The sequence below is a fragment of the Mastigoproctus giganteus genome, chromosome 13 (genome assembly GCF_048544385.1).
Source record: "Mastigoproctus giganteus isolate SK-2022 chromosome 13, ASM4854438v1, whole genome shotgun sequence".
Classification (NCBI taxonomy): Eukaryota; Metazoa; Arthropoda; class Arachnida; order Uropygi; family Thelyphonidae; genus Mastigoproctus; species Mastigoproctus giganteus.
The window spans coordinates 13,809,904-13,835,994 of NC_143587.1; the positions used below are offsets into that span (position 1 = coordinate 13,809,904).

Below are 26,091 nucleotides of genomic sequence, written 5' to 3' on the forward strand. Positions count from 1 at the left end.
GCAGGGTTGTTAAGGACACTACTGACAGCAACAAGATCTGGAAAGGTTGAGCAGATGGGCTGAGAGGTGGCAAATGAAGTTTAACATTGACAAATGTAAAGTACTACATATGGAAAACAGTAACCCCAGAGCAACATATCAACTCCGTGGTACTACATTGACAGTGGTAGAGAATGAAAAGGACCTGGGGGTAATTGCGCAGGCAGATATGAAGTTCTCTGAGCAGTGGAGATGGGCTGCAAGAGTAGCTCATGGTGTCTTGTCAATGATATACAGGAATTTTTCTAGCAGGGATAAGGAGGTGATTATTCCCTTGTATAAGGCAATGGTCAGGCCACACCTTGAGTACTGTATACAGGTCTGGAGGCCTCATTTCAAGAAGGATGTAGAGCTGCTGGAACGAGTGTAGAGAAGGGCAACAAGATTAGTGAATGGAACAAAGGGTTGCTCTTAGGAAGAAAGGCTTAAGTTTTACAAATTACAGTGTCTGGAGACTAGGCACGGGCAAGGCGATCTGATAGAGGTGTATAAAGCCATGAATGGTTTGAGCATGCTCAATGCTGATGGGATTCTTCCTCTTGCTCAGAATAATCACCTGAGAGGGCATAAATTCAGATTGAGAAAAGACAGATGTAGGATAGATGTGCGGAAATTTTTCTTTAGCCAGCGAGTAATTGGTTGGTGGAACAGACTTCCATCCCTTGTTGTGGAAGTTGATAGCCTAAATAAATATAAGGCTCAGCCGGACAGGTATTTCGAACGAATGGAGGGGTGAAATGGGAGTGGATTGTTTTTTTTTTTTTTTTTGGCTGATGCTGCATAAGCTTGCTTTCTTGCATCATATGCCTCTACTAATGCTAAGGCCCATGGTGTCTTAACGATGATTTTTCGATCATTTAATAGTAAAGATAAGGACATAGTAAGGATACTAATAGATAGAAGAACATTTACTAGTAGAAATAAGGCTACTGTTAGACCACACTTGGAATAGTGTTCAAATATGGAGACTGTACCTAAAAAAAGACATCATGCTCCTTGAAAGGGCCCAAAGACAGGTAACAGTTAACTTGCCTGGTGAGATTGGCAAAAAGGCTGTCCATACGAGGGAAGACTTTACTATGAGGGATGGTTCAGCTGTTGATGATCCTGCTCAGATAGCAAACAAACTGATTGAATATTTTGCATCTACATTCACACATGAGGAGTTATTAAGGTTTGAAAATGGCAGGTTATTAAACTGTAGCAGGGTGCTTAATGATTTTGTAATAACTGAGAGCAAAGCGGATGAGAAATTGTTGAAGTTAAACATAAGAAAGGCACCTGGGGTGGATGGGATCTATCCAGTTATATTAAAGGAGGCGGCAAAGCAACTAAGCAAACCTTTAGCCATAATTATGAGAGCATCCTTGGACTCAGGGGAGGTCCCCCAGACTGGAGATGTACAAATGTATCCCCAGTTCACAAAGGGGGGATCGAAGGGTGACACGAGTAACTACAGACCAGTTAGTTTAACTTCCGTTCCGGGTAAAATAATGGAGTCACTGGTTAAAGATGCATTGCAGGATCATCTAGACAAGACTGCAGCAATAATTCAGACACAGCATGGGTTAGTTAAGGGAAAGTCTTGTCTGACAAATTTGATAGGATATTATTATGTGGTTACAAAGGAACTGGATGCAAAAAATAATTTTGATATCATATATTTGGATTTCAGGAAAGATTTTGACACTGTTGCGCATGGAAGACTATTGTATAAATTGGAGCAGAATGGTATTAAGGGTAAGTTGCTACAATGGATAAAAGGATGGTTGAGTGGGAGAAGACAGAGGGTGGTAATTGATGGGTGCTGCTCTTCGTGGAATAATATTATTAGTGGAGTCTCACATCGGTTTTGGGTTCACTGTTGTTATGTATATTTATCAATGATATTGATGAAGGTATATCAGGCTTAGTGTAGAAGTTTGCAGATGAACAAAGGTTGGCAGGGTTGTTAATGACAGTAATGGCAGTGTGCTACTGCAACAGGATCTAGATAATTTGGGCAGATGGGCAGATTTTTTGGGCAGATTTAACCTTGACAAATGCAAAGTACTGCATATGGGTAGAAGTAACCCCAGAGAAACATACAAACTGTGGTACTACATTTAAGGTGTAAATGAAAAAATGAAAAAGAAAATGAAAAAGACCTGGGAGTAATTGTGCAGTCAGATATGAAATTTTCTTAGCAATGCAGACAGGCTGCCAGGGCAGGTCATGGGGTTTTGTCAATGATATATAGGAATTTTGCTAGCAGGGAGAATGAGGTGATTGTCCCTATGTATAAGGCAATGGTCAGGCCGCACTTTGAGTACTGCGTACAGGTCTGGAGGCCTCATTTTCGGAAGGATGTAGATTTGGTTGAGCATGTACAGAGAAGGGCAACAAGACTGGTGAGGGGAATGAAGGGATTCTCTTACCAAGAGAGGCTTAAGTGCTGCAAATTGCAGTGGCTGGAGATTAGGCACCTGTGCAGTGATCTGATTGAGGTGTATAAGGCCTTGAATGGGTTGACGACGCTGAATTCTGATGGGATCCTTCCACTTGTTCAGATTATGATCCTAAGGGGTCATAAATTCAAATTAAGAAAAGACAGATGTAGAATAGGTGTGCGGAAATTTGCCTTTAGCCAGCGGATGGTTAATTGCTGGAACAAATTTCCATCTGTTGGCGAAGTTGATAGGTTAAATAAATTTAAGGAGGAACTGGACAGGCATTTGGAGGGAATGGTGCGATTTTTTTTTTTTTTTTTTGGCTAATGCTGCATAAGCTCATTCACTTGCTTTCTTGCATCACATGCCACTACTACTACTTCAAATAAGTGGGTTGCACATCTTGGAAACTAGGAAACTTAGAGGAAATTTCATTGAGGTTCTGTAATAAGGTATGGTGTTTAAAGCTCGGTAATATATCTTGTTGTTGGCGCATCAGCTTCTATGGCTATAATGCATCTCCCAAAGTTTTTGCATTTTACTGGGATCCAAGACTGAGGCGGGAATCGAACCCACCACCCGTTTCTTCTGTTTCCTACCCTCCAGTCTTCTGCCTTCCTCCCTTACTTTTCTCTTGCACAACTTTTTTTTTTTTTTTATTTAGTTTATATATATATATATATATATATATGTGTGTGTGTGTGTGTGTGTGTGTGTGTGCGTGTGTGTGTATGTATATATATATATATTTATATATACATACACACACACGCATGCCCCACAGGTCTAAATCTAAAAACATCAAAATTACTGCCCGACCTATTTGGCCCTAGAACAAGTTATCAGCGAACAACCCTACACTCTGTTAAAATTACAACCGTTGCTCAAGAAACAGCGATCATCTCATTCTCAAATCTGGTCCTAGCCACTGAAATCCCAGGAAAGTAGGTGGCAGGATCCACCAGAGTACTCTAGTTACAGTGGTAGGTACACCCGGTCAGCCTCCCCGTGGCATGTGTGGTAACGTCGGGTCCCGCTAGGGGCTCGGCGGCTAATAGACCAGAGGAACAAAGGGCACAACACAATATACAGCACATGACCCCCACACACTTCAAATCTCTGGCCCCGATACAATGTACACCCGTGGAGATGGGAGAAATCCCAGGAGCCGTTAGACACTAACATACCTTATATCTTATATACCTTTGGGTTGCCAGGCAGGCACTTTACCTACCTGGCTAGCCTGGTCGGCCTCGGTAATACACAAAAGTAAAACGAATGAGGACAAAATTTTCACAGTTATAAATGATTCTAGAACTACAGGCCATAATTCAAGTTATGGGGGAGAAGTTTCAGCTCAATTGCAGAAAGTCTTATTTTAGCCAGAGAGTTATAAATTACTGGAATGAGTTACTATATGAGTGGTTGAGGCTGACAGTTTGGGGAAATCGAAAGGCCAGCTGAATAGTTACCTATGGGAGGAGGGAAACACATAGGTTGTCTATTTCCTTTTCTTTTTTTATTTATTTTATTTTATTATTATTTTACTATTTTTTTTTTTTTTTGGCTGGTGTAGAATAAGCCTTAAGCTTCCTTGCACCATATAGCCATTACTAATACTATTTACTTTTATGCAGTGGTGCTCGCTCTCTCTCTCTCTCTCACACTAAATATCCAAATGATAGGAGTTTATTACATCAGCAAGACTGGAAGACAGTGTCTCAGAGTACAAAGCGAGCATTATCTGCATGCATATCTTACTTTGATCACACTGCCATTGCTGAACACTACTGCAATGAGCAGCGCAATCCTGGTCCCACTGAGATGTTTAGATCACTGACTGCTCATGTGACTTCCTGATGCTCATAGCGTGAAACACTATATCCTTTTACTATTGTTGTTTCAGCACTTTTAATCATGTGCAACTTGTGTATTTCACAAATTGTTCAGTTTTAGTTTAGCTGCCTTCCAAGTTAGTCACTTTCTCATTACTTCAGGTTAGTAGTATTTGTTTTTTTTTTTCTTGCTTTTTTTTTTGTTGCATATGTTTAACGAGCTTGTAGAAATTTATATCTGGCTTTTGTTAGAGAATCAAGCATATCAACCATCATTACACATTTTAATTATATATTATTTACATGCCAGCATGACCACTAGGCCATGGGGGTTCAACTAATCATTTTACAAATTAATACAATTGTTAATCATATTTAGCAGCAGTCATAGAAGCTTGAACCACAGTTAAAAATATGTTGTTGTTGTTGTTATTTGGTTTTTAGGAGCATTAGCAACTAAGGCCATATTGCTCCAGGAATATGCGGTGGTCATTCCCTGACCTTTCCGCATCCTCTGTATTTGGTGGTGATAGGCTCGACCAGTTGGCTACACCAAGCCATTTCTTAGTACAACATGGCACTAGGAAAACCAAAATGAGAACAGGAGTATGTTATAATTATAGGCCAAATGACTGACAACATAACAAACAACTACAGAGAAAAATTGGGTGGGACAGCAAATTATAATGTCTTAAAATAGGAGATTTTAACTTTCCTCATAGTTACTAGAACTTGTAGGCTGGTCACTTACACAGTAGCAGAAATTTTTCTGGATTTAATGGATGACTGTTGAAAACAAAAGCATGTTAGAGAAGCAACAAGAGAAAGCAAAACTCTTGGTATGATTATCAGCAGTGATTCTTCATGCATTAGGAATCTCCAGATAAAGGAACCACTAGGTCGGTGATCATAATATTGACGTTTATAATATTTACTTAAAGATATAACTACTGTCAAGGGAAGGGATTTTGCTTTCATAAAGTTAACTACAATGGTCTCAGACTTTTTAAATTCTACTTAGTGGAACTGAATAATCATGTCACCAATTACAAATTCTAAATGGGAAGCATTCAAGGATGTAATCATAGAAGTTACTAAGCTTTTATACCAACAAAGATATACTGTTCAAGATTTGGGCATAAATAGATGTCAGATGAACAGGTGAGAATAGTAACAGAGAAGGAAAATGCATGGAATGATTACAAATTAACAGTGGGCACAGAAACACAGGTGCAATCGGTAAGTCACTAAGATGCTTAGGCAAGCTAAGACAGGTTATGCATTTTCAGATTATGCTAATTTTCTTTGCATTATTAGACGGGCGACACTCAAGTCAAAGTGGACCCAATTTCGGCGAAGTCCGGACGGTCTGTGAGAGCCAAATCCACTGCTTGCACCTTCACGATGGTGGGACTGTTAGTAATCCTGGGTATAACCTCCATGCACAAATACATGGTGGGTAACCACCCAGGTGTGAACCAAAGTAAGCAGGGGTCGAGGTGTGGCGCCCACACCACATGGAGGAACGCCGCCCCTCTATGTTACCAGGCAGTACTAGGTGGTAGATGACTCTCATCAACCGGTGAAATACCACCACTTTGCTTATTGGAGGCTTGAAGTGGTGGAACCCATGTTTAATCTCTAGAGCTAAGTTCCGATCAACCCTTCCCTATCTCTTCCATCATGCAGTATGATTGATGACTTTTGAGGTTATGATGAACGTCGTGGCGAGATCCAATATTCCTTACATTTCGAGGGTACAGCTCTAAAACGGTGTTCGCAGGGTGGCCGCTAGTTAGTACACCGGACCGAACATATTGGTAACTCTCTAGGAGGCTTCTGGATCAGCTAGTGTATAATCTTGCTACCTCTACTCTGCCAGATAGTGACTGGAGGGAGTCCGAGTAGTGTATATGCGGGGAGCATTGTCGAGGCCACGTTATGTCAAGGATCTGGGTATATTCTTACCACGTGTACGCCATATTCAAAAATTTCATTACTTCATACAGCATGTCCTACCCACTTTTTCTTACCATTGAATACACCATGAATTGTCAAACTAATAGAGCAAGCTTATCTGCAAAAAGATCTAAACCTCCCAAGCACTTCCTAATTCATTTCACAAATATACGTGGTCTCAATTCTAATCTCAACGATGTCCATTTCCACTTGAAATCTGCCAAACCCCATGTACTTTTTCCTGACAGAATCTCAGTTATCAGTTGATTCAACTACTGCTCATCTCAGATGCCCAAATTATTCGCTGTATGATTCCTTTCGCCTCAAAGATGATACTTGTGCATATGTCCGTTCTGACATTCCCTGTCAGAGACTTGGCAATTTAGAATCTCCTCTCTTTGATCTTCTCTGGCTTAAAATCTCTCTACCTCATTGTGTCAAATTCATCTGTTGTCTCTACCATTCTCCCAACTCAACTAATCACTTGGAGCTCTTGGAGCTCTTTGACTTTCTCTCTTTGCAACTTGACTTTCTCCAGTCCAAATTTCCTAACAGTGAGGTAATTTTCCTTGGTGATTTTAATGTTCACAACTCCAGCTGGCTTCCATTTTCTAGTCACACCGACCCAGCAGGTCGAGATGCTGAGGCTTTTGCAATTACTAATGACCTAGCACAGATTGTTCATTTACCTACAAGAATACCGGACAATCCTAATCATACAGCCAATACGCTTGATCTTTTTCTCACAAACAACCCTTCTAAGTACACGGTCAAAGTGAGAGCTCCTTTAGGCACTTCAGATCACAACTTGGTGATTGTCTCTTCTCCAATGGAACCTTTATCTCATGGCTATTCCCAACCTCGTGTTGTTTGGCATTACAAGAATGCAAAATGGGATGACCTGCGAGACTTCTTTTCTTCTTTTCCTTGGTCGGATTACTGTTTCAAAACTTCTGATGTCAACGTTTGCTCAGATCGTGTCAGTGAAATTATTCTTGCAGGAATGGAATCCTTTATCCCACACTCCACTTTAAAATCTCGTCCTTTATCTAAACCTTGGTTTTCCAATAAATGTGCTAAGGCCGTTCAAGAGAAAAATGTTGCATATCGTAATTGGCTTGTTTCTAATTCTTCAGTGTCATTTTCTGCCTACACCAAAGCTCGGAACAATTGTAAAGCAGTTATTAATCAGTCCAAACTAGAGTTTGAACAGGCTAAGAGTAGAAAACTTGCTTCTTGCCCTAATGGTAGCCGAGCATTCTGGTCTCTTGCCAAAGCTATTGGCCGCAACTTTTGCCCATCTCTGCTCCCACCTCTGTCCAAACCAGATGGTTCTTTTTTTTTCACTTCAGCCAAGGATAAAGCTGACCTGCTAGCATCCCATTTTTCTTCCAGCTCTTGTATTAATGATCTTGGTAAAACACCTCCCACCATTCCCAACACACTCCATTCAATGCCTCCTGTGGTCTTCCGTCAAAAGAATATCAGAAGGATTTTGATGAATCTTGATGCTAAGAAAGCACCAGGTCCTGATGGTATTTCTCCACTTGTTCTCAAAACCTGTGCTCCTGAACTTACTCCTATTCTTTGCCGCCTTTTTTCACTTTCTTATTCCAAAGGTGTTTTTCCTTCTGCTTGGAAATTTGCTAATATCCAGCCAGTTCCTAAAAAGGGTGACAAATCCCTCCCATCCAATTATCGTCCCATTGCAATTACTTCTACTCTTTCTAAAGTAATGGAGAAATCAATTAACCGCCAACTCTTAAACTACCTAGAAACCTTCTGTGTGATCAACGATCGCCAGTATGGATTCCGTCAGTGTCGATCCACTGGTGGATCGACACTGACGATCTGGTGGATTGATCTGGCTTATGTTACCCATTTATGGACTAATTCAATGGAAAGGTTCGGTGAAACACAAGTAGTTACTCTTGACATCTCAAAGGCTTTTGATCGTGTTTGGCATAAAGGTCTTCTAAACAAGCTTCCATCTTATGGTTTGCCAACTGTTTTTAGTAATTGGTTATCCAGTTTTCTCTCTGATCGCTCACTGAAGGTGATGGTAGATGGCTCTCTGTCTTCTAACTTCTCCACTAATGCCGGTGTCCCCCAAGGTTCAGTTCTTTCCCCCACTCTTTTCCTCTTGTATGTTAATGACCTTCTTCCATTGACTGGAAATCCTATCCATAGTTTTGCCGATGATAGCACATTGCATTCCACTTTCCATTTTGAGAAACCTTGTCCTGCTTAATCAGCTTCAACTTCTCGAAAATCTGCTACCAATTCCTTAAATGCCGATCTTCAGGTAATTCTCCAGTGGGGCAAAGACAACTTAGTTGATTTCAACCCTTCTAAAACTCAGTCTTGTCTTATATCTCGCAAAAAGGATTCTTCTGCTCCTATGCTTATCTTTATTGACACTCTGATTTCTAGGCAAAATGATATATCTTTTGGGGATTACCCTGACTTCTAATCTCTCTTGGCACAAGCACATTACAAATATTGCTTCCTCTGCATCTAAAAAACTTGGTTTTCTCTTTCGCTCTCGGCGTTACTTTTCTTCCAAACAGCTGCTCACTCTGTATAAATCGCAAATCCGCCCTGCCATGGAATATTGTTCCCACATCTGGGGTGGTGCCCCCAAAACCTCTCTCAGGCTTCTTGATTCCATTCAGAAGAGGGCAGTTAGGTTAATTAATGATTCATCTCTAACAGTCTCGCCACTCGCTTTCTCATAGACGTACTGTTTCTGCTGCATGCCTCTTCTACAGATACTTCCATGGGCACTGTTCTTCTGAATTGGCTTCTATAATTCCCGCTCTCTCTTTCGAAACTGTCCGAACACGTGCCGCCACCAGCCAACATCCATTTACTGTCCAACTTCAAACCCACAGAACCAACTTTTCATCTTCCTCATTTATTCATTCAACTGCCGTTTTCTGGAACAATCTTCCTTCATACGTATTTCCTGAAAATTACAATCTACAGAAGTTCAAGTGCAATGTCAACAAATATCTTCTTTCATCCTCTCAACCTCCCACCCAAGCACGGTACTAAGTACTATAGGTTCTAATACCTCTCGTGTTTGGGGTTCACATAAAAAAAAAAAAAATCTATTTATGCCCAAACCTTGAACAGTATCTCTTTGAAAATTAGCAAAGAAGTCTTTACTTATGTTAACACTAGAAGGAACAGGAAGAACCACATTGTCCCACTAGATATGAATAACAAACCCATTAGTGATCCTGTTCAGGCTGCTGACAAACAGAATAATATTTTTTCATGTATATTCACATGTGAAAAAGTTTTTAGGGATGGGAATACCATATGTATACCAAGTTATAACTGAGAGCATAATGATTTTATAATTGAAAAGAAAGTAGAAGAGAAATTGTTGTAGCAAAAAGCAAATAAAGCACCTGGGGCTGATGGACTCTGTTAAATTATATTAAAAGATGCAGAAAGAGAAGTAAGAGAATTTTCTATCATAACTGAAAGCATCCTTGAATTCAGAGACGATCCCAACAGACTAAAAATGCACGAATTTCTCTAATATTTGCAAATCTAGGAGGAGAGAATTAAATGGTAAAGTGAGTAATTACAGTAAACTCCCGCTATTCGCGGGGGTTACGTTCCTGAAAAATGTCACGAATACTGAGTTATGGCTCCCATAGTAATAAAGGGATTCCGTTCCAAAGTATGTAATATATAAGAAAAACTAGTCTAAAATTTTGTCTATGTATGTATTATATGTACCTTCATAATATGACTATGTACATAGACAGTACATAGTGAAATGAAAGCATATGGCATCGAAATGAAAATAAGAAACAATTTAATATTGAAAGTAATATTTATTAGAAATTTCAAACAAATCTTTCAAACCAGCGCCTTTGCTATCTAAAAAACTTATCCCGCCAATGCTATCACCAGTTTCGCTAAAGCGTTGATAAAGGAGTTTTGCCTTTTCAGTTTTTCCATCTTTTCTAATTTAACATCACGAGTTACAGACCAAATTTTTGAAGCAATTAGCGCGTTTTCACGGACACTACGGCGGATTTTTCCTTCCGATTTTTTGATTGATCGTACCGTTGACTCATTGATTTTATAATATTTTGCCACCGAGGAGACACTTTCACCATTAGAAATTTTGTCTAATAACTCAATTTTATTAGCTAATGTCATCACCTTCTTTGATATTTTCACATTTCTCTTGTTATTCATAGCCATATTTTTGTACGGGTTAGAAAGAACTTGTCCACAATAGTCACTTTCCTCCGCTAACACACTCGAAAAAGTGTTTTACATAGCAAAATGGTAGATTTATCACTTTTGTAAGCATATCAATTTATAAATTGATAAATTTATTCATTGATAAATTTATTCAATTTATAAGCATATAAATTAAAAGCAGACGACGAAACCTTCCATGACAAGCGCATAACACATACTGAACAAGGATTAGCGAGAAACATCCACACTCGCGATTTTGTCAACCCTCTCCCACTCACCCACCCACTGAGCGCTGTTTTGAACGGGAAAGATAATTTTAGCCAGGCCCATGTTTTTTTATGGCGGAAAAATATTCACGACACTTTAAAATTCACATTTTTTTTAGGTTTCATTTTATATTAAATCAGCGATCGCGAATACGCGAAACTGCAAATACAGATACCGCGAATAGTGGGGGTTTACTGTACAGAGTACTGTAGATAACAATGGAGTCACTGGTTAAAGTATTGCAGGATCATACTGAAAGGAATACAATTACTGTATATGGATATGTTATGGGGAGATCTTGTCTGAACAATCTGATTGGCTACTATCATGCAGTTACGAGTACAAAGGAATTAGATAAAAAAATAAATAACTGTAACATCATATACTTAGATTTCAGTAAAACTTTAACACTGTTCTACATGAAGAGACTGCTGTACAAATTGGGAAACTGTGGTATTTGGGGAAAAGTTACTGCTATGGATAAAGAGATGGTTGATAAGCAGAAGACAGTGGGTGATTATAAATAGGCACTGCTCTTCCTGGGCTAATGTTATTAGTGGAGTCCCTCAGGAGTCATTGCTGTGCCCTTCATCAATACCATTAAATATTGTCTACAATGTTTAATGGTATTGATGAAGGCATATCAAACTTTTCTGTCTAACTTTACAGATGATACAAAGATTAGCGGTGTGGTTAATGCAGGAATAAAGATGTACCACTGCAACAAGACCTGGAATTGGACAGATAGGCTGAGAAGTGGCAATTGGGGGTTAACACTGACATATGCAAGGCACTACAATATTTTGTGTTATGTGATATGATAACTGCTGCCAATTATTTTACATATTGGCAGCAGTTATCACGTAACAATTGGGTAGAACCACACCCAAGGTGGTGGAGAATGAAAGAAACTAGGCATAATTATACTGTTATTTATTTGGTTTTTTTTTTTAGGAGCATTAGCAACTAAGGCCATATTGCTCCGGGATATGCGGTGGTCATTGCCCTGCGGGGATATGCCCTGACCTTTCCGCATCCTCCGTATTTGGTGGTGACGGGCTCGAACCCCGGTCTAATCAAGAAGCGTGTGCTATGCACTGCTGCTCCTTCCCACCTGGCTACAGAGGCACCGCATAATTATACAGTCCAACATGAAGTTGTCTGAGCAGTGCAGAGAGGCTGCTAGAACAGCTCATTGGTTTCTTTCAATGATATACAGAAACTGTAGCCATAAGGAACAAGGAGGAGATTATCCTACTGCATAAGACAGTGGTTAGGCAAACATCTTGAGAACTACATATAGGTCTAGAAGCCTTGTTTTAAGAAGGATGTGGATCTGTTGGACCAGGTGGAACAAAGAACAACCAGATTAGCTAAAGACACAAAGAGTACTCTTATCACAAAAGACTGTTTATTCTGCAAATTGCAATGCCTGCAAGGAGGCCTGACAAAAGTGTTTAAGGTTTTAAATGGATTGAGTAAACTAAATGCTGATGACACTTACTCTTTCTAGCACAACATGCATAAAAGGTCAAACTTAAATTGAAAAAATGATGTTTGAAGAATAACAATACTTCTTACCTGCTGAACAACTGCTGAAGCTATAATTATGCTATGACTCACAATTTCACAAGATGACACAAATGGAATATTATCCATGTTTCTACAAAAAATAAAAATAATAGTAAATGACGTGCCAATAACAATCAATGTATAAAAAGAAAATATATTTATTTCAAAATGATCACAAAATTTCACTCTGCTCAACAAAAATAAATGCAAATCTATTTTCAATTATTTTACTGTAACGAGAATATGTAGCTGCATTCTTTTTCACTTTCTTTAATTTACATAAACAGAAATAAAAAGAAGTTAGCAAGTGAATATATGAAAATAACTGATTAAAAAAAACTACTTGAAATTTTTAAATAGCCATATCCCTTGAATGAGGAGAACTAGTAGTACAGCAATGTACTATAGTTCTCTTAAGATTGCATATATGGTGATTAAAACACAATTTCAGTTTCCAAATATTCCAATTAGGATGGCACCACCAAGCATAAAGTAAATGAAAAAGGAAATGGTGATAAAATATGATAAAAAAACAATGAATTCATTTGTAAAATCATGGTTACAATGTGCCAGCATACTTATGACTTTCAAATCCAAGAATATGTCAATATTCAGACAGCATAATATGGACTGACGTACACCAACCTGAACAGAAATAATGTCTAAGAATCTGAGATCAGCATGTGAGTTATTTCTGAGAACAGCTGGCTGCTGAAAAGCATAAGTTCAGGAGGCAACTTCACAAGCTTTTCACAATAGAACATTGCTATACAACTACTGAAAACAATGTAACTAGAACAGTCAGTGTTCCTCAAATATCAGGAGGCTAGTGCACACTATTCTTCATCAGACAACTAGTGAAGACTAGATGGATGACAACGTGCAGCACATTTGCCAGATGTTAATCCTCTATAATTCTTAGGTTATGTAAAATCATGCGCCACTTGACCTGAAACTGAACACAGATTGCATTATAACAGAACAATTAGAGACATTTCTGTATTGCATTTGTAGTTAATGTTAATAAGTTAATGTTAATTTAACTTATTAACACAATGTTATTTTATAGGTTTATAGATATATTTCATAAGTTAATGTTAATACAAGTGAACAATCAGTAACTACAGTACAAGGATTCTTGTCCACATGTCACTGTCTTAAGCCTGTAGCATGAACTTTTGGAAACTCAAAAAAATGTTTTCATGCTCACAATAGCATCAACAGGGCATTGCTATACCACTAGTTTGATGTATAAAAAGTTCCCCTCTGTTAGATACAGAGCCACCTAAAAATGTACCAAGTAACCTTTTAAGCAGCTCACATTAATTCTTTATAATTAAAATTTTAAAAATAAAAATTAGCCTACCTGCACATTGTAATCAAGACCTTGATTGCTGTGTGAGCTTCCTGTTGAATTTTTTGGCTAGGTATGGGATTACAATTATTACTACATTTATTAAGCAGTTTTTCTACAGTTTGCAGGAACTCTTCTGGCAGAGAAAATAAATGAGGTCCTTCTGGCATGCTAGAGGAAAAGTATCGTTTTTTTTTTTTTTATTAATTCAGCAAATAAAACTCTTGTAGTGTAAAATACTGGTCAATTATATAGATAATCACAAATAAAAATAAAATACATTTTTCTTGTATTTAAGATGCTTCATACAATTTCAGATTCTTCAATTGTTTCTCAAAAGCAAAACAAAGAACTATTTCAGTATCACAAATCTTGCAGTTGGTTCTGAAAATTCTTTGGGGAGAGATTTAAAGATTACTATATTATTAGCTGCAGCCTATAAAAAATTTTTCATTGTGTTATTTTGTTGGTTTACAACTGTTAGTCGTTTAATACTACCTAGAGGACATACACATGTGCATAATACTTTGCATATGTGGTGTTCACAGGCTGATATTTTCCACATGTTGATCACAGATAAATTTCCAAGTTTTACTTACATGATTCACAATGCACTTTCTGAGGTTGGAATAAAAATTGTCATGATTTCTTAACAAAAAACTAAAGCTTCTAAAAAGATAATTACCATCACCTGCTAAATTTTTAATTAAAACTTTTTCTACACAGTAACACAAACATAGCCACTCCAGATCTTGTGTCTGCTTTCCAAACTACTTAAACATGTATATTCTATTATTAATTATTAATTAGTTAAATTTATACTATTTAGAGCAGTGGTTCTCAAGAGTGTTTTTTTTTTTTTTTTTTCCTGGTGGCCACAAAAATGGCTATGAGATATAGCTGGTGGCTGCACAATTCCTTTTTTATTAGGACATTTATTTTAATGAAAACAATGATAGTTAAATGGAATTTATATGCATATAACATAGGAATAATAAAATTTCTACAGTGATTGTAATAGGTGTAACTAATAATAAGAAGTTATGTAATTTAAGATTCTATCCTGAAGTCAACTGAAATACATATATATTTTTGAGTTTTGTAGAACAATATCATGTAAAATTGCAACTACTATACCATTTTGCTATTAAACTGAAAATATAAAAACAAATTAAAAAATATCAGATGGGTGGTCAAACATCATTGCGGTATATAGTAATAAACATTGTTTTTTTTTTTTGGTTTTTCAAGCTTCAGATAATCTAATGTGTAGTAATAAAGAGAACATGCAAAAATCGAGAATTTATTAAAATAAAATGGTAAATGCAGCAAATCCATACAACAAACATATTATTATTAAAATAAAATAATAAATGCAACAAAGCCATACAATTTAATGCAATACTCCAAAACATATTATTAAAATAAAATATGTAAATGCAACAAAGAAATCCATTAACTTCCAACTCCTAAACTATCTAGAAGCCTTCCAATCACAGATACCATGTGTCAATCCTCTGGTGATATAGTGGTTTATGTTACCCATCTATGGATATATTCAATGGAAAAGTTTGATGAAACCTAAGAGTTGACCTTGATATTTCAAAGGCTTTTGATCATGTTTGGTATAAAAGTCCTTTAAACAAGCTTTGATCTTATCATTTTCCAACTGTTTTTTGTAATTGAGTATCCCGTTTTCTTTCTGACTTCCAACTATGGATGATGGTAGACAGCTCTCTTCTAACTTCTCCACTAATGCATGTTCCCCAGGGTTCAGTTCTTTCTTAAGCACTCTTTTCCTCTTAGCATTAGCATTAGTAGAGGCATTTGATGCAAGAAAGCAAGCTTATGCAGCATCAGCCAAAAAAAAAAATAAAGTAAAATAAATAAATAAAAAATAACCACTTCCACTTCACCCCTCTGTTCGTTCGAAATACCTGTCCAGCTGAGCCTTAAACTTATTTAGGCTATCAACTTCCACGACAAGGGATGGAAGTCTGTTCCACCTACCAACCACCCGCTGGCTAAAGGCAAATTTCCGCACATCTATCCTACATCTGTCTTTCCTCATTTGAACTTATGCCCTCTCAGGTGATTATTCTGAGCAAGAGGAAGAATCCCATCAGCATTGAGCATGCTCAAACCATTCAATGCTTTATACACCTCTATCAGATCACCTCGCTGGTGCCTAGTCTCCAGACACTGTAATTCGCAAAACTTAAGCCTTTCTTTGTAAGAGCACCCCTCTGTTCCATTCACTAATCTTGTTGCTCTTCTCTGTACTCGTTAAAGCAGCTCTACATCCTTCTTGAAATGAGGCCTCCAGGCCTGTATACAATACTCTAGGTGTGGCCTGACCATTGCCTTATACAAGGGAATAATCACCTCCTTATCCCTGCTAGAAAAATTCCTATATATCATTGACAATACACCATGAGCTACTCTTGCAGCCCGTCTGCAATGCTCAGAGAACTTCATATCTGCCTGCACAACCACCCCCAGGTCCCTTTCATTCTCTACCACTGTCAGTGTAGTACCAGAGTTGATACGTTGCTCTGGGGTTGCTGTTTCCCATGTGTAGTACTTTACATTTGTCAATGTTAAACTTCATTTGCCACCTCTCAGCCCATCTGCTCAACCTTTCCAGATCCTGTTGCAGCAGCATAGTGTCAGTAGTGTCCTTGACAACCCTGCCAACCTTCGTATCGTCTGCAAACTTGGACATTAAGCTTGATATACCATCATCAATATCATTTATAAATACAGAGAACAATAAAGGACCCAATACTGAACCCTGAGGGACTCCACTAATAACATTAGTCCATGATGAGCAGTGTCCATTGATTACCACTCTCTGTCTTCTCACCCTCAACCACTCCTTTATCCATAGCAGCAATTTGCCTCCAATGCCACACTGCTCCAATTTGTGCAGCAGTCTTCCATGTGCAACAGTATCAAAAGCCTTTCTAAGATCCAAGTATATAATATCAAAGTTATTCCCTGCATCCAGTTCTTTTGTGACTGCATCATAGTATCCAATCAAATTGGTCAGGCAAGACTTCCCCTTAACAAAACCGTGCTGTGTCCGAGCTATAACTGAAGTCTTGTCTAGATAATCCTGCAGTGCTTCTTTAACCAGTGCCTCCATTAATTTTCCGGGAACAGAAGTTAAACTCACAGGTCTATAATTACTTGTGTCAGCCTTTGATCCTCCCTTGTGAATTGGGGTCACATTTGCACATCTCCGGTCCATGGGTACTTCCCCTGAGTCCAAGGAAGCTCTCATAATTATGGCTAAGGGTTTGCTTACTTCCTTTGCTGCCTCCTTTAATATAACTGGATAGATCCCATCCACCCCAGGTGCCTTTCTTGTGTCTATCTTCAACAATTTCTCCTCCACTTTACTCTCAGTTATTACAAGATTCTCTAGCTTACTGCTAGAGTTGAATACACCTCTGGCATTCCCCCTCACTGAATAACTCCTCATGTGTGAATGTCGATGCAAAATATTCATTTAGTTTGTTAGCTACCTGAGCAGGGTCATCAACAGTTGACCTATCGATATCAAGTGGACCAATCTGATTCATCCCCTTCCTTCTAGAGTTTACATAAGTAAAGAACTCTTTGCTGTTTTTCTTTGCATCCCTTGCCAAGGATCTCTCGTAATCTGCCTTCGCCTGCCTAACCTCCTTTGTAACTTGGTTACAGATCAACTTGTATCTATCATAGGCTTCTGTGTCACGCGTTAATTTGTATGTATCCCATGCATTTTTCTTCTCTGCCATATGCCTCATTAGTTCATCTGACATCCATTTAGGCCTAAACCTTGAACAATATTTCCTAGTTGGTATGTACAGCCTAGTAGCTTGCAAGATAAGTTCTTTGAATGCTTCCCATTTTGAATTTGCTGTTGGTAACATCATCAGTTGATCCCACTGTATAGAATTTAAATACTGTCTCAGTCCATCGTAGTCGCCTTTACGAAAGCAATACCCCTTCCCTTTACCCCTAATGGTAGTTACCTCTTTGAGTAACTCCTACTTCAGAACACTGTGATCACTGCCACCTAGTGGTTCATTTATCTGCAGATTCTCTTGTATATTAATGATCTTCTTTCATTGACTGGAAATCCTATTGATAGTTTTGCTGATGATAGCACATTGCATTCCACCTTCCAGTTTTACAGCCCTGCACAAACAGCTTCAACTTATTAAATATCTACTACTAATTCAAATGCTGATCTGCAGATAATTCTCCAGTAACTTAGTTAATTTCAATCTTTTTAAAACTCAGTCTTATAACTCGCAAAAAAAAAATTCTTCTACTCATCTTCAACAACACTCAGATTTCTAGACAAGATCACATATCTCTATTAGGGATTGCCTTGACTTCTATCCCTTGGCATAAGCAACAAAATATTGTTTCTTCTGCACCTAAAAAAACTGGGTTTTCTCTTTTACTGTCAGCATTACTTTTCTCCTAAACAGCTACTCACTCTGCACAAATCTCAAAATCCATCCTACAATAGTTCCCACATCTGGGGCACTCTTCCCATAACCCTTCTCCGGCTTCTAGATTCCATTCCAAAGAGGGCAGTTAGGTTAATTTAAGACCCATCTCTTACAACGTCTCTGCACTCTGTCTCAGACATTATGTTTTTGCTGTATGTTTTATCTGTATATGCTTCCATGGGCACTGTTCTTCTGAATTGGCTTCTATAATTTCCTCTCTCTCTCTCTCTCTCTCTCTCTCTCTCTCTCTCTCTTCCAAACCAGTCTGAACATGTACCACAACCAGTCAGCATCCTTTTACTGTAGAACTTCAAACTCACAGAACCAGCTCTTCCTCCTCCTCCTTTATTCCTTCAACTTCCCTTCACATGTATTTCCTGAAAATTACAATCTACAGAAATTCGAATTTATTATCAACAAGTATCTTCTTTCATCTACTCAACCTTCAATCCATACAGAGTACTAAGTACTCTTATGTTCTGATACCTTTCATTTTTGAGATTTTCATTAAAGAAAAAAAAATAAATATATATATATATATATACACACACACAGTTTTTTCCTAACTTTGCAAATGATACAAAGGTTGGCAGAGTGGTTAATGACTGGAATCAAGGCATACTATCGCAACAACACCTAGAAAAACTAGGCAGGTTCAATATTTATAAATGCAAGCTACTGCATAATGGCAGCAGTAATCCTAGAATAGCATATCAATTGGTAGTACCACACCCAAGGTAGTGTTACCAATTCATTCATTTGGTTCTGTCAATGACACAGAAATTTTTCCAGCAGGGACAATGAGGTGAGTAACCATTGTTTAAAGCAATGGTTACTTGAGATTACATACAAGTGGTGCAGAAGCCTCATTTTAAGGAGGATGTGGAACTGAGAAGAGCAACCAGATTAGTCAAGGACACAAAGGTTGTTCATTCTAATCCCGAAATCACTTCTGCAAATTGCTGCGCTTGGAGAATAGACACATGTGAGGATGCCTGAATGAAGTGTTTAAAGCTTTAAATTGATTGAATAAGCTAAATGTTAATGGTATCCATACTCTTTCTTGGACAATACATATAAAGGACATAAATTTAAATTGAAAGAATGGTTGCAGGCCAGACGTGAAAATTGGCTTTCAATTCAGTTGGAACAAACTTTCATCAGGTGTTGTGGAAGCAAGTAGTTTGAATAATTTAAGGAAGGTTTAGATAAATTATTAAAAGGAATGGACTAATGAGGTGGCTAGTTCTTGCTTTCTATCTTTCTTTTTTTTCTTTTTTTTTTTCTGAAGCTTTTTGTAAAAGCTTGATTTTGCATCATTTGCCACTTCTAATATTAATACTACTGTGCTGGAATAATAGAGATCCATAATTCCAGTATAAGTAAGACAATAACTTCAAGATAGACATTCAAATTAGCATTAACAGAGGCATATAATGCAAGCAAGCAAGTATGCAGCATCAGCAAATAAATGTGTTTCTTTCATTATAAATGAATATTCAAAGCATTTTAAATTTTATAACCATCAAATTTTAATAAATATACTTACTCATCTGAAATCTCTCTCTTCAAACAATCTGAATACTTATGGGCCAACTCTTCCAAATATAACAGTAGAAACGGCTCCTCTTTCTGTTTGAAAAGTGAAAAGAATGAAAGTTTTAGTGAGTGAAAAGATGAGTTTTAAAGAAATCAATTATTATCCTATACATGATTGATAAAAATGAATGATTATAAACCTTTTCCTGTCTATACAAGGATTTCACATTCAGAGGATTTACCACAGGGAAAATATTAGGTAGAAAAGTTGATAAAACTACCCTTTCTGCCTAACATACTTTGTATAATAGGTAGAAAAGTTGATAAAACTACCCTAAATGATGAAGGGTATCCTAAAAACTTTTATCCCACCTTGATAAGTTCCTGTTAGGAGGAATTTTAAAGTCCCTTTTTCACTACATCCAAGTGAATTCAATTTAAAGTTTGCTTCATATGACAATCCTTACTAGAGAAACCAAAAATACTCTATCTAAACATTCATTAACAAATTCCATTCAACAGTCTAGATCACCATTATCACTCCATACCTGTGAACCAAGCAACATATGATTGCCAAAAATCACCTGAGTGGACACTTAATTTGCTCACTATAAATGCACTTAAATATTATAATACATACATCTTTGATGACTATTTCAAAATTTGAACACTTCTACAACATTCTCTTCATTTGGTAAATGTAGGGAAAAAACTATCTTGCTGCAAAAAATGCCATTACCATTACATCTCTAATAGGCCAGAAATGGAACATAAGTTTTAAGAGGCCCTGATCACCTTTTAATCAAAGGAAAGTGGTTCATCAGGACAAGAATAACTAGCTTTGTGCACATTTGCAAAGCCAAAAGTGAAAAATTACCCAACTAAATGCCAATTTATATCCACACCAGACAGTTATATCCACATCATTGTCTTCTTTGTATGCATTTTTAGCTCTATCTTCTGCATCAAACTTATCTGCAATCATCTGATTAACAGGAAAAAACAGCAGAATAAATCTACACTGACTCTTTTGTGCATTGCACTTGAGGGGATCAAATTATTCCTCTCAAATCATCATCATGTCTCTACACTGACAAAGCAAACCGTTATTCATAATGGTAACCTCACTGGTGACCTCGAACAAGTTTTACCAATGCTCTACTAAATTTCCTTGAGATGTAAGTGTAGTAAAGTATTTCTTGAACATAGTGCAGTTCATAAATATATAGCTTTAATATTAAATAAAAATTTGATAAACACTGAACCAATTTGATTCAGTGTTTATCAAATCTGTTTATCAACACCGATTTGAGAAACACTGAAACTAACACAAACTGTGTTTCGAAAAAAGTGTTCACCACCTCCCTGCCAAAGAATTATTCAAGACAAAAAATTGTTGTAAGATTCAAAACAAAAAAAATTAGATAAGAACATGCAAATTATATGCTTCCCTCCTCAAACAGGTAACTATCCAGTTGACCTTTGAATTTATTCAAATTGTTAGCCTCAACTATCTGCAAAGGCAACTTGTTCCAGCAATCAACGACTCACTGGCTAAAATAAAACTTCCTATAATCAAATCTAAACCTTAAGCCCTGTAATTTGAATTTATGTCCCCTAGTTCTGGAATTCTTTTATAACAGTGAGAAGGTGGAAACCTCACTGTTAAAATGAATGAAGGTGGAAACCTTCATTCATTTTACTGAACCCTCTCAGAGCCTTGTAAGCCTCAATCAGGTTACCTCTGAGGCGCCTGGTTGCCAAGCTCTGTAACCAGAGGCACATTTACTTTGAAGCTTTGATTCAGTGAAGCTGTAGATTCAGGCAACATGTTCACATGGTCATATGTTTTTGTAAAATTTGCAAAAGTAAGGTATTTTAACCACAATCGGTTAAGACAGCTGTCGCTTTCCACTCCGACTTCCCCTCCTTCATTCACACTTCTAACTGTGACTTTATTCAACACAGTGAAACAAATTCTATTGTAACCTGCTGTTGAACAACATTCTCGGTCAGCCATATGGCAATGCAGCAGTTATGAAAGGGCTACCAAGCACGCTTTAAAAAACATTAATAAGTATGCAGAATAAGTGAACAGCTCATTCCCTTAACCTCGTCGTAGAAAAAGCTGCTTCCACAGTACCTGAAGTTGTCAACTACTTGGGTATTTTGCAATGGTTATATGTTTCCTTTTCAGATTTGCCTCGTAGGGGGGATATTTTCAACACATGCCAACATGGATTTTTCTTTAAAGAGTCTAACGGGATGGTCTGACCGTTATAAAGCTGTTCAAGCCTTGCAACATTGGTACAACAACATTTTAAGGACTCTAAAATATATTTTCAAAGACTCAGAAAATAAATCCAAACACAAACGAGATGCAAAAAGTTTATTGAAAAAAATTGATAAAGCTTGAATACACCATTTCAACCGCAATTTGGGAAGATATTTTGGAATGTATCCAAGATATTTTGGAAAGTGAGAAATTAGAGACTCCTAATTTGGAGTATATGAAGGGTACCTTTTGTTGCCGCTGTTTTTAAATTTATTTATTAAAGAACTGAGAGAAAATTCGGATAAAAAATTAATGGTATATGAAACAAAAGCAATAAAGATGAACAATGAAATCAAAAGAAATTATTCTGACATCAAGAAGCAAATTGTATCAAAAAAAATTTCAGATCATACCAAAAGCAATAATTCATTAAGAGGAAGGGATAAATTTTGAATAGGACTGTTTGATAAAACAGTCCCTAGGACTGTTTGATAATCCAATTAATGACAAGAAATGAATCATACGAGCACACTGGAAAAAGATTTAAATTTCTTGCTGATTTCACATGAAATACTGACATCGACAAAGACAACATCAAACTCATAATATGCCACTACAATGGGGACATCGACAACAAACTGGTTAATGAGTATCATCAATTCAAAGAGTATTTAAGATTAGTCACCGCACCAGAAAACTCGAAATGCCCTGAAATCTTACAGCTCATATATGAAACTTGATAGCGGTTTTCCCAAATTTGACAACAATCCTAAAAATTTACATGACATTACCAATAACAAGTTGTGAAGCTGAAAGCAACTTTTCTAAATTATCAATAATAAAAAAACAAATTTCAATACACCATGCTAGAGGAAAGACTGAATAATTTCTCTATAGAAAATATTATAAAATCGTTGTCATATGAAGAGGCGATCAACGAGTATGCAGCCAAAAAATGTAGGGGAAAAAAAAAGTATTATAGAGGTGTACCAGGCAGTTAAATAATAAAAATATGTTATGTTTCTGGATTTTGTGATGTTTGTAATATTTGTCAGCTTTTCAAAATTTGCAATTTGTTGTGATTTCTTTTCTCGCTCCCAATAAATATTCACTTTCATACCAAATTTTGTATTCTTTTTCTTAAAGAGGGCCCCAAAAATTGTATATGCTTCAAGCCCTACAAAACCTGGATCTACCCCTGACTGTAGCCCACATAATCAGTCTCTCCTCATGTGGTCATCCTTCTGCTGATCTCACCATTTGAGATGCCATCTTTGGAGACACTTTCAAGAAGCTCAATATCTTCTTTCAGATGAGATCTCCATACTTAAACACAGTATTCCATATGTGGTCTTACAATTGCCATATACAGTGGGATTATGACCTCCCTATGTCTACAGGATAGCATTTGATAAATCACTGATACAACACCATTTATATTGTTCAGAAAACTTCATATCTGCCTGTTTTATAACTCCCAGATCCTTTTCCTCCTCCACTGTTTTTAATTTAACCCGACCAAGTGTATAATTTATTTGTGGGTTGCTATTTTCTAAGTGTAAGACCTTGCATTTAGCAGAAGTAAAACGTAGCTGCCACTTCTTTGACCAACTTTGAAGTCTGTTCGGGTCATCCTGAAGGAGTGCTGCTTGGCACTAATCATTAGTGACTCTGCCAATCTTTACGTCATCGGCAAATTTTGACATCGCACCTTCTATCCCTTCGTCAATGTCATTTATGAAAATGAGAAACAACAGTGGTTTAAGAACCAGTCCTTGAGGGATCCCATTCCTGAAGTTACACCAATCTGAAAATATCCATTAATTACAACCCTCTGCCTTCTGCCCTGCAATCACCCAGCAAGCCATCTTAGAATCTTACGAGTAATTACAACCTGTTCAAGCTTATACAGTAGCCTCTCATGAGAGACCAGGTCAAATGCTTTGCTAAAATCAAAATAAACTATATTGAAATTATTTGCTAAATCAGCTAATGAGTAACTGTGTCAACTAGCCTACTGAGTTGGTCAAACATGATTAAACCCATGTTATATATCCTTCAGAATGGCATATCCAACTAAATGTCTGTAGATTGCACTGTTAATCATTCCCTCTAAGATTTTTCCTACCACTGAAGTCAGAATAACCAGTCTGTAGTTACCAACTTCACTCTTAGAACTGCTTTTATGTATTGGCAATAATGCATTGGCACTTTTCCAATCCAAAGGAATCTCCCCTCAGTCCAAAGATGCCCTCATATTAACCTCAAATGTTTCAATATACTCCCTTGCACTCTCCCTCAAAACTACAGGGTATATGGCAACGGTGGGCAAATGCGGCTCTCAGAGCCGCATGCGGCTCTTCGTTGAGTTAAGTGCGGCTCCCATTGAAAATTTAAATCCGTTTTTTTTTATTATTATTTCAGAACTTTTTTCAATGAATCTTGTTAAATTAACTAAGTAACTAATATTTTGTTATACGGATTTTATGTTATGTTTATTTTTTTTTTATGTCTAGATATTTTGCTATTTTTATTTTGATTATAAATAAATCTGCGCTCATTTACACTGCTGGCACCATCAGCGGACTTGTGCAACACTACACCGGGAGTGGGTAGAAAATGTGACCAAACCTCCCATAAGAGTTTCAATTTCAAACTTTGGAATTAAATTTATTTCAATTTTTTGATAACATGACCTCAGAAAATATCAAAAAACGAAAATACGAACAAGAAAATAGAAAATAGAAACTTTCAAGAAGAATGGGTAGAAAATTTTGCTTTTATTGACAATAATGGAAAGTCATTGTGTCTTATTTGTAAAGTTACAATTGCAAACTACAAAGTAAGTAATTTACGTCGACATTACGAAGGAAGTCATCCCCACTTTTCAACTCAATATCCACTCAATTCAAAATTGCGAACAGAGAAACTTAAGTCCTTGCAATCTGGTCTTCATAAGCAACAAGGACTCTTGTCTTCTTTTAGTCGCGAAGATGACAGAGCAAACGAAGCTAGTTTTTTGATAGCTTGGAATATTGCTCGTGCCAAACGTCCATATGGAGAAGGAGAATTTATTGAAAGAAACTTGGAAGAAGTGGTTAAAGTTTTGGATCCAGATAATACAAAACTGCATAAATTGATCGCACAGGTTCCTATGTCACGCCGTACAACTGAGCGTTGTATTGGTGCAATTAGTAAAAATGTTGAAAATAGTTTGATGTGTGATTTGAAAAATTGTACAGCATTTAGTTTAGCTCTCGACGAGTCTACAGACATTCAGGACGTTCCACAATTGGCCGTTTTTGTCCGCTATATATCTGCAGACGTAAATGTTAGACCTAGTAGCTCTTATCGAAACAACTCGTGGTATAGATGTTAGAAATGTGCTTGATGAAGTGATGAACAGGTTTGAATTGCCTCGTGATAAACTTGTAAGTGTTGCGACTGACGGAGCGCCTGCAATGATAGGGTAAAACCATGGTCTTTTAAACAACGATCCTAAAATTCCACGTTTCTTACCTCTTCACTGCATAATTCACTGCGAGCATCTCATAGCGAAGTACTTCAAATACGGAATTGTGTGGAACATTGTTTTGCAAATTGTGAATTTAGTTAGAAAAAATGCCAAAACACATTGTCAATTTAAGAACTTTTTAGAAGAGTTGCGAGTGAATGACGAAACAGATGAATTGCCCAATGATTTATCCCTATGGTGTGTTGTAAGATGGCTGTCAACTTACAATGTTTTGGGCCGTTTTGTGGAACTCCTAAATCCCATCATAACATTTACAAAAAAAAAAAAAAATACCCAGAATTAGAAAATGAAACTTGGCTTTCTGACTTAATGTTCCTTACAGACATTATAGAACATTTGCAAACACTTAATTTGGCTTTACAAGGAAAGGAAAAAATTATTATTGATTTGTCACAAACTGTATTTAGTTTTGAAGCTAAACTTCGGCTTTTTGTGTACGATCTTAAGAACAAAATATTTAATCATTTTCCACGAGTAAAAGCAAATATAATTAATATCAAAGAAGAAAAGTTAGACGAATACAAAGAAAAATTGGAAGAATTG

General features: G+C 37.1%; 1 protein-coding gene across 2 annotated transcripts in view; it reads right to left on the bottom strand.

Annotated features, from left to right (window-relative positions):
• The window catches only part of LOC150075774 (neurobeachin-like protein 1), a 693,585-nt gene that overhangs the window by 634,522 nt on the left and 32,972 nt on the right, over positions 1-26,091 (bottom strand). For both annotated transcript variants that reach the window (XM_090387670.1, XM_090387669.1), the window contains exons 2-4: positions 19,749-19,831; positions 13,701-13,859; positions 12,344-12,425 (exon numbers count right to left, since the gene is read on the bottom strand). In XM_090387670.1, the coding sequence (XP_090243796.1) occupies positions 12,344-12,425; positions 13,701-13,859; positions 19,749-19,831 (324 nt within the window). The remainder of the gene's footprint in view (positions 1-12,343; positions 12,426-13,700; positions 13,860-19,748; positions 19,832-26,091) is intronic.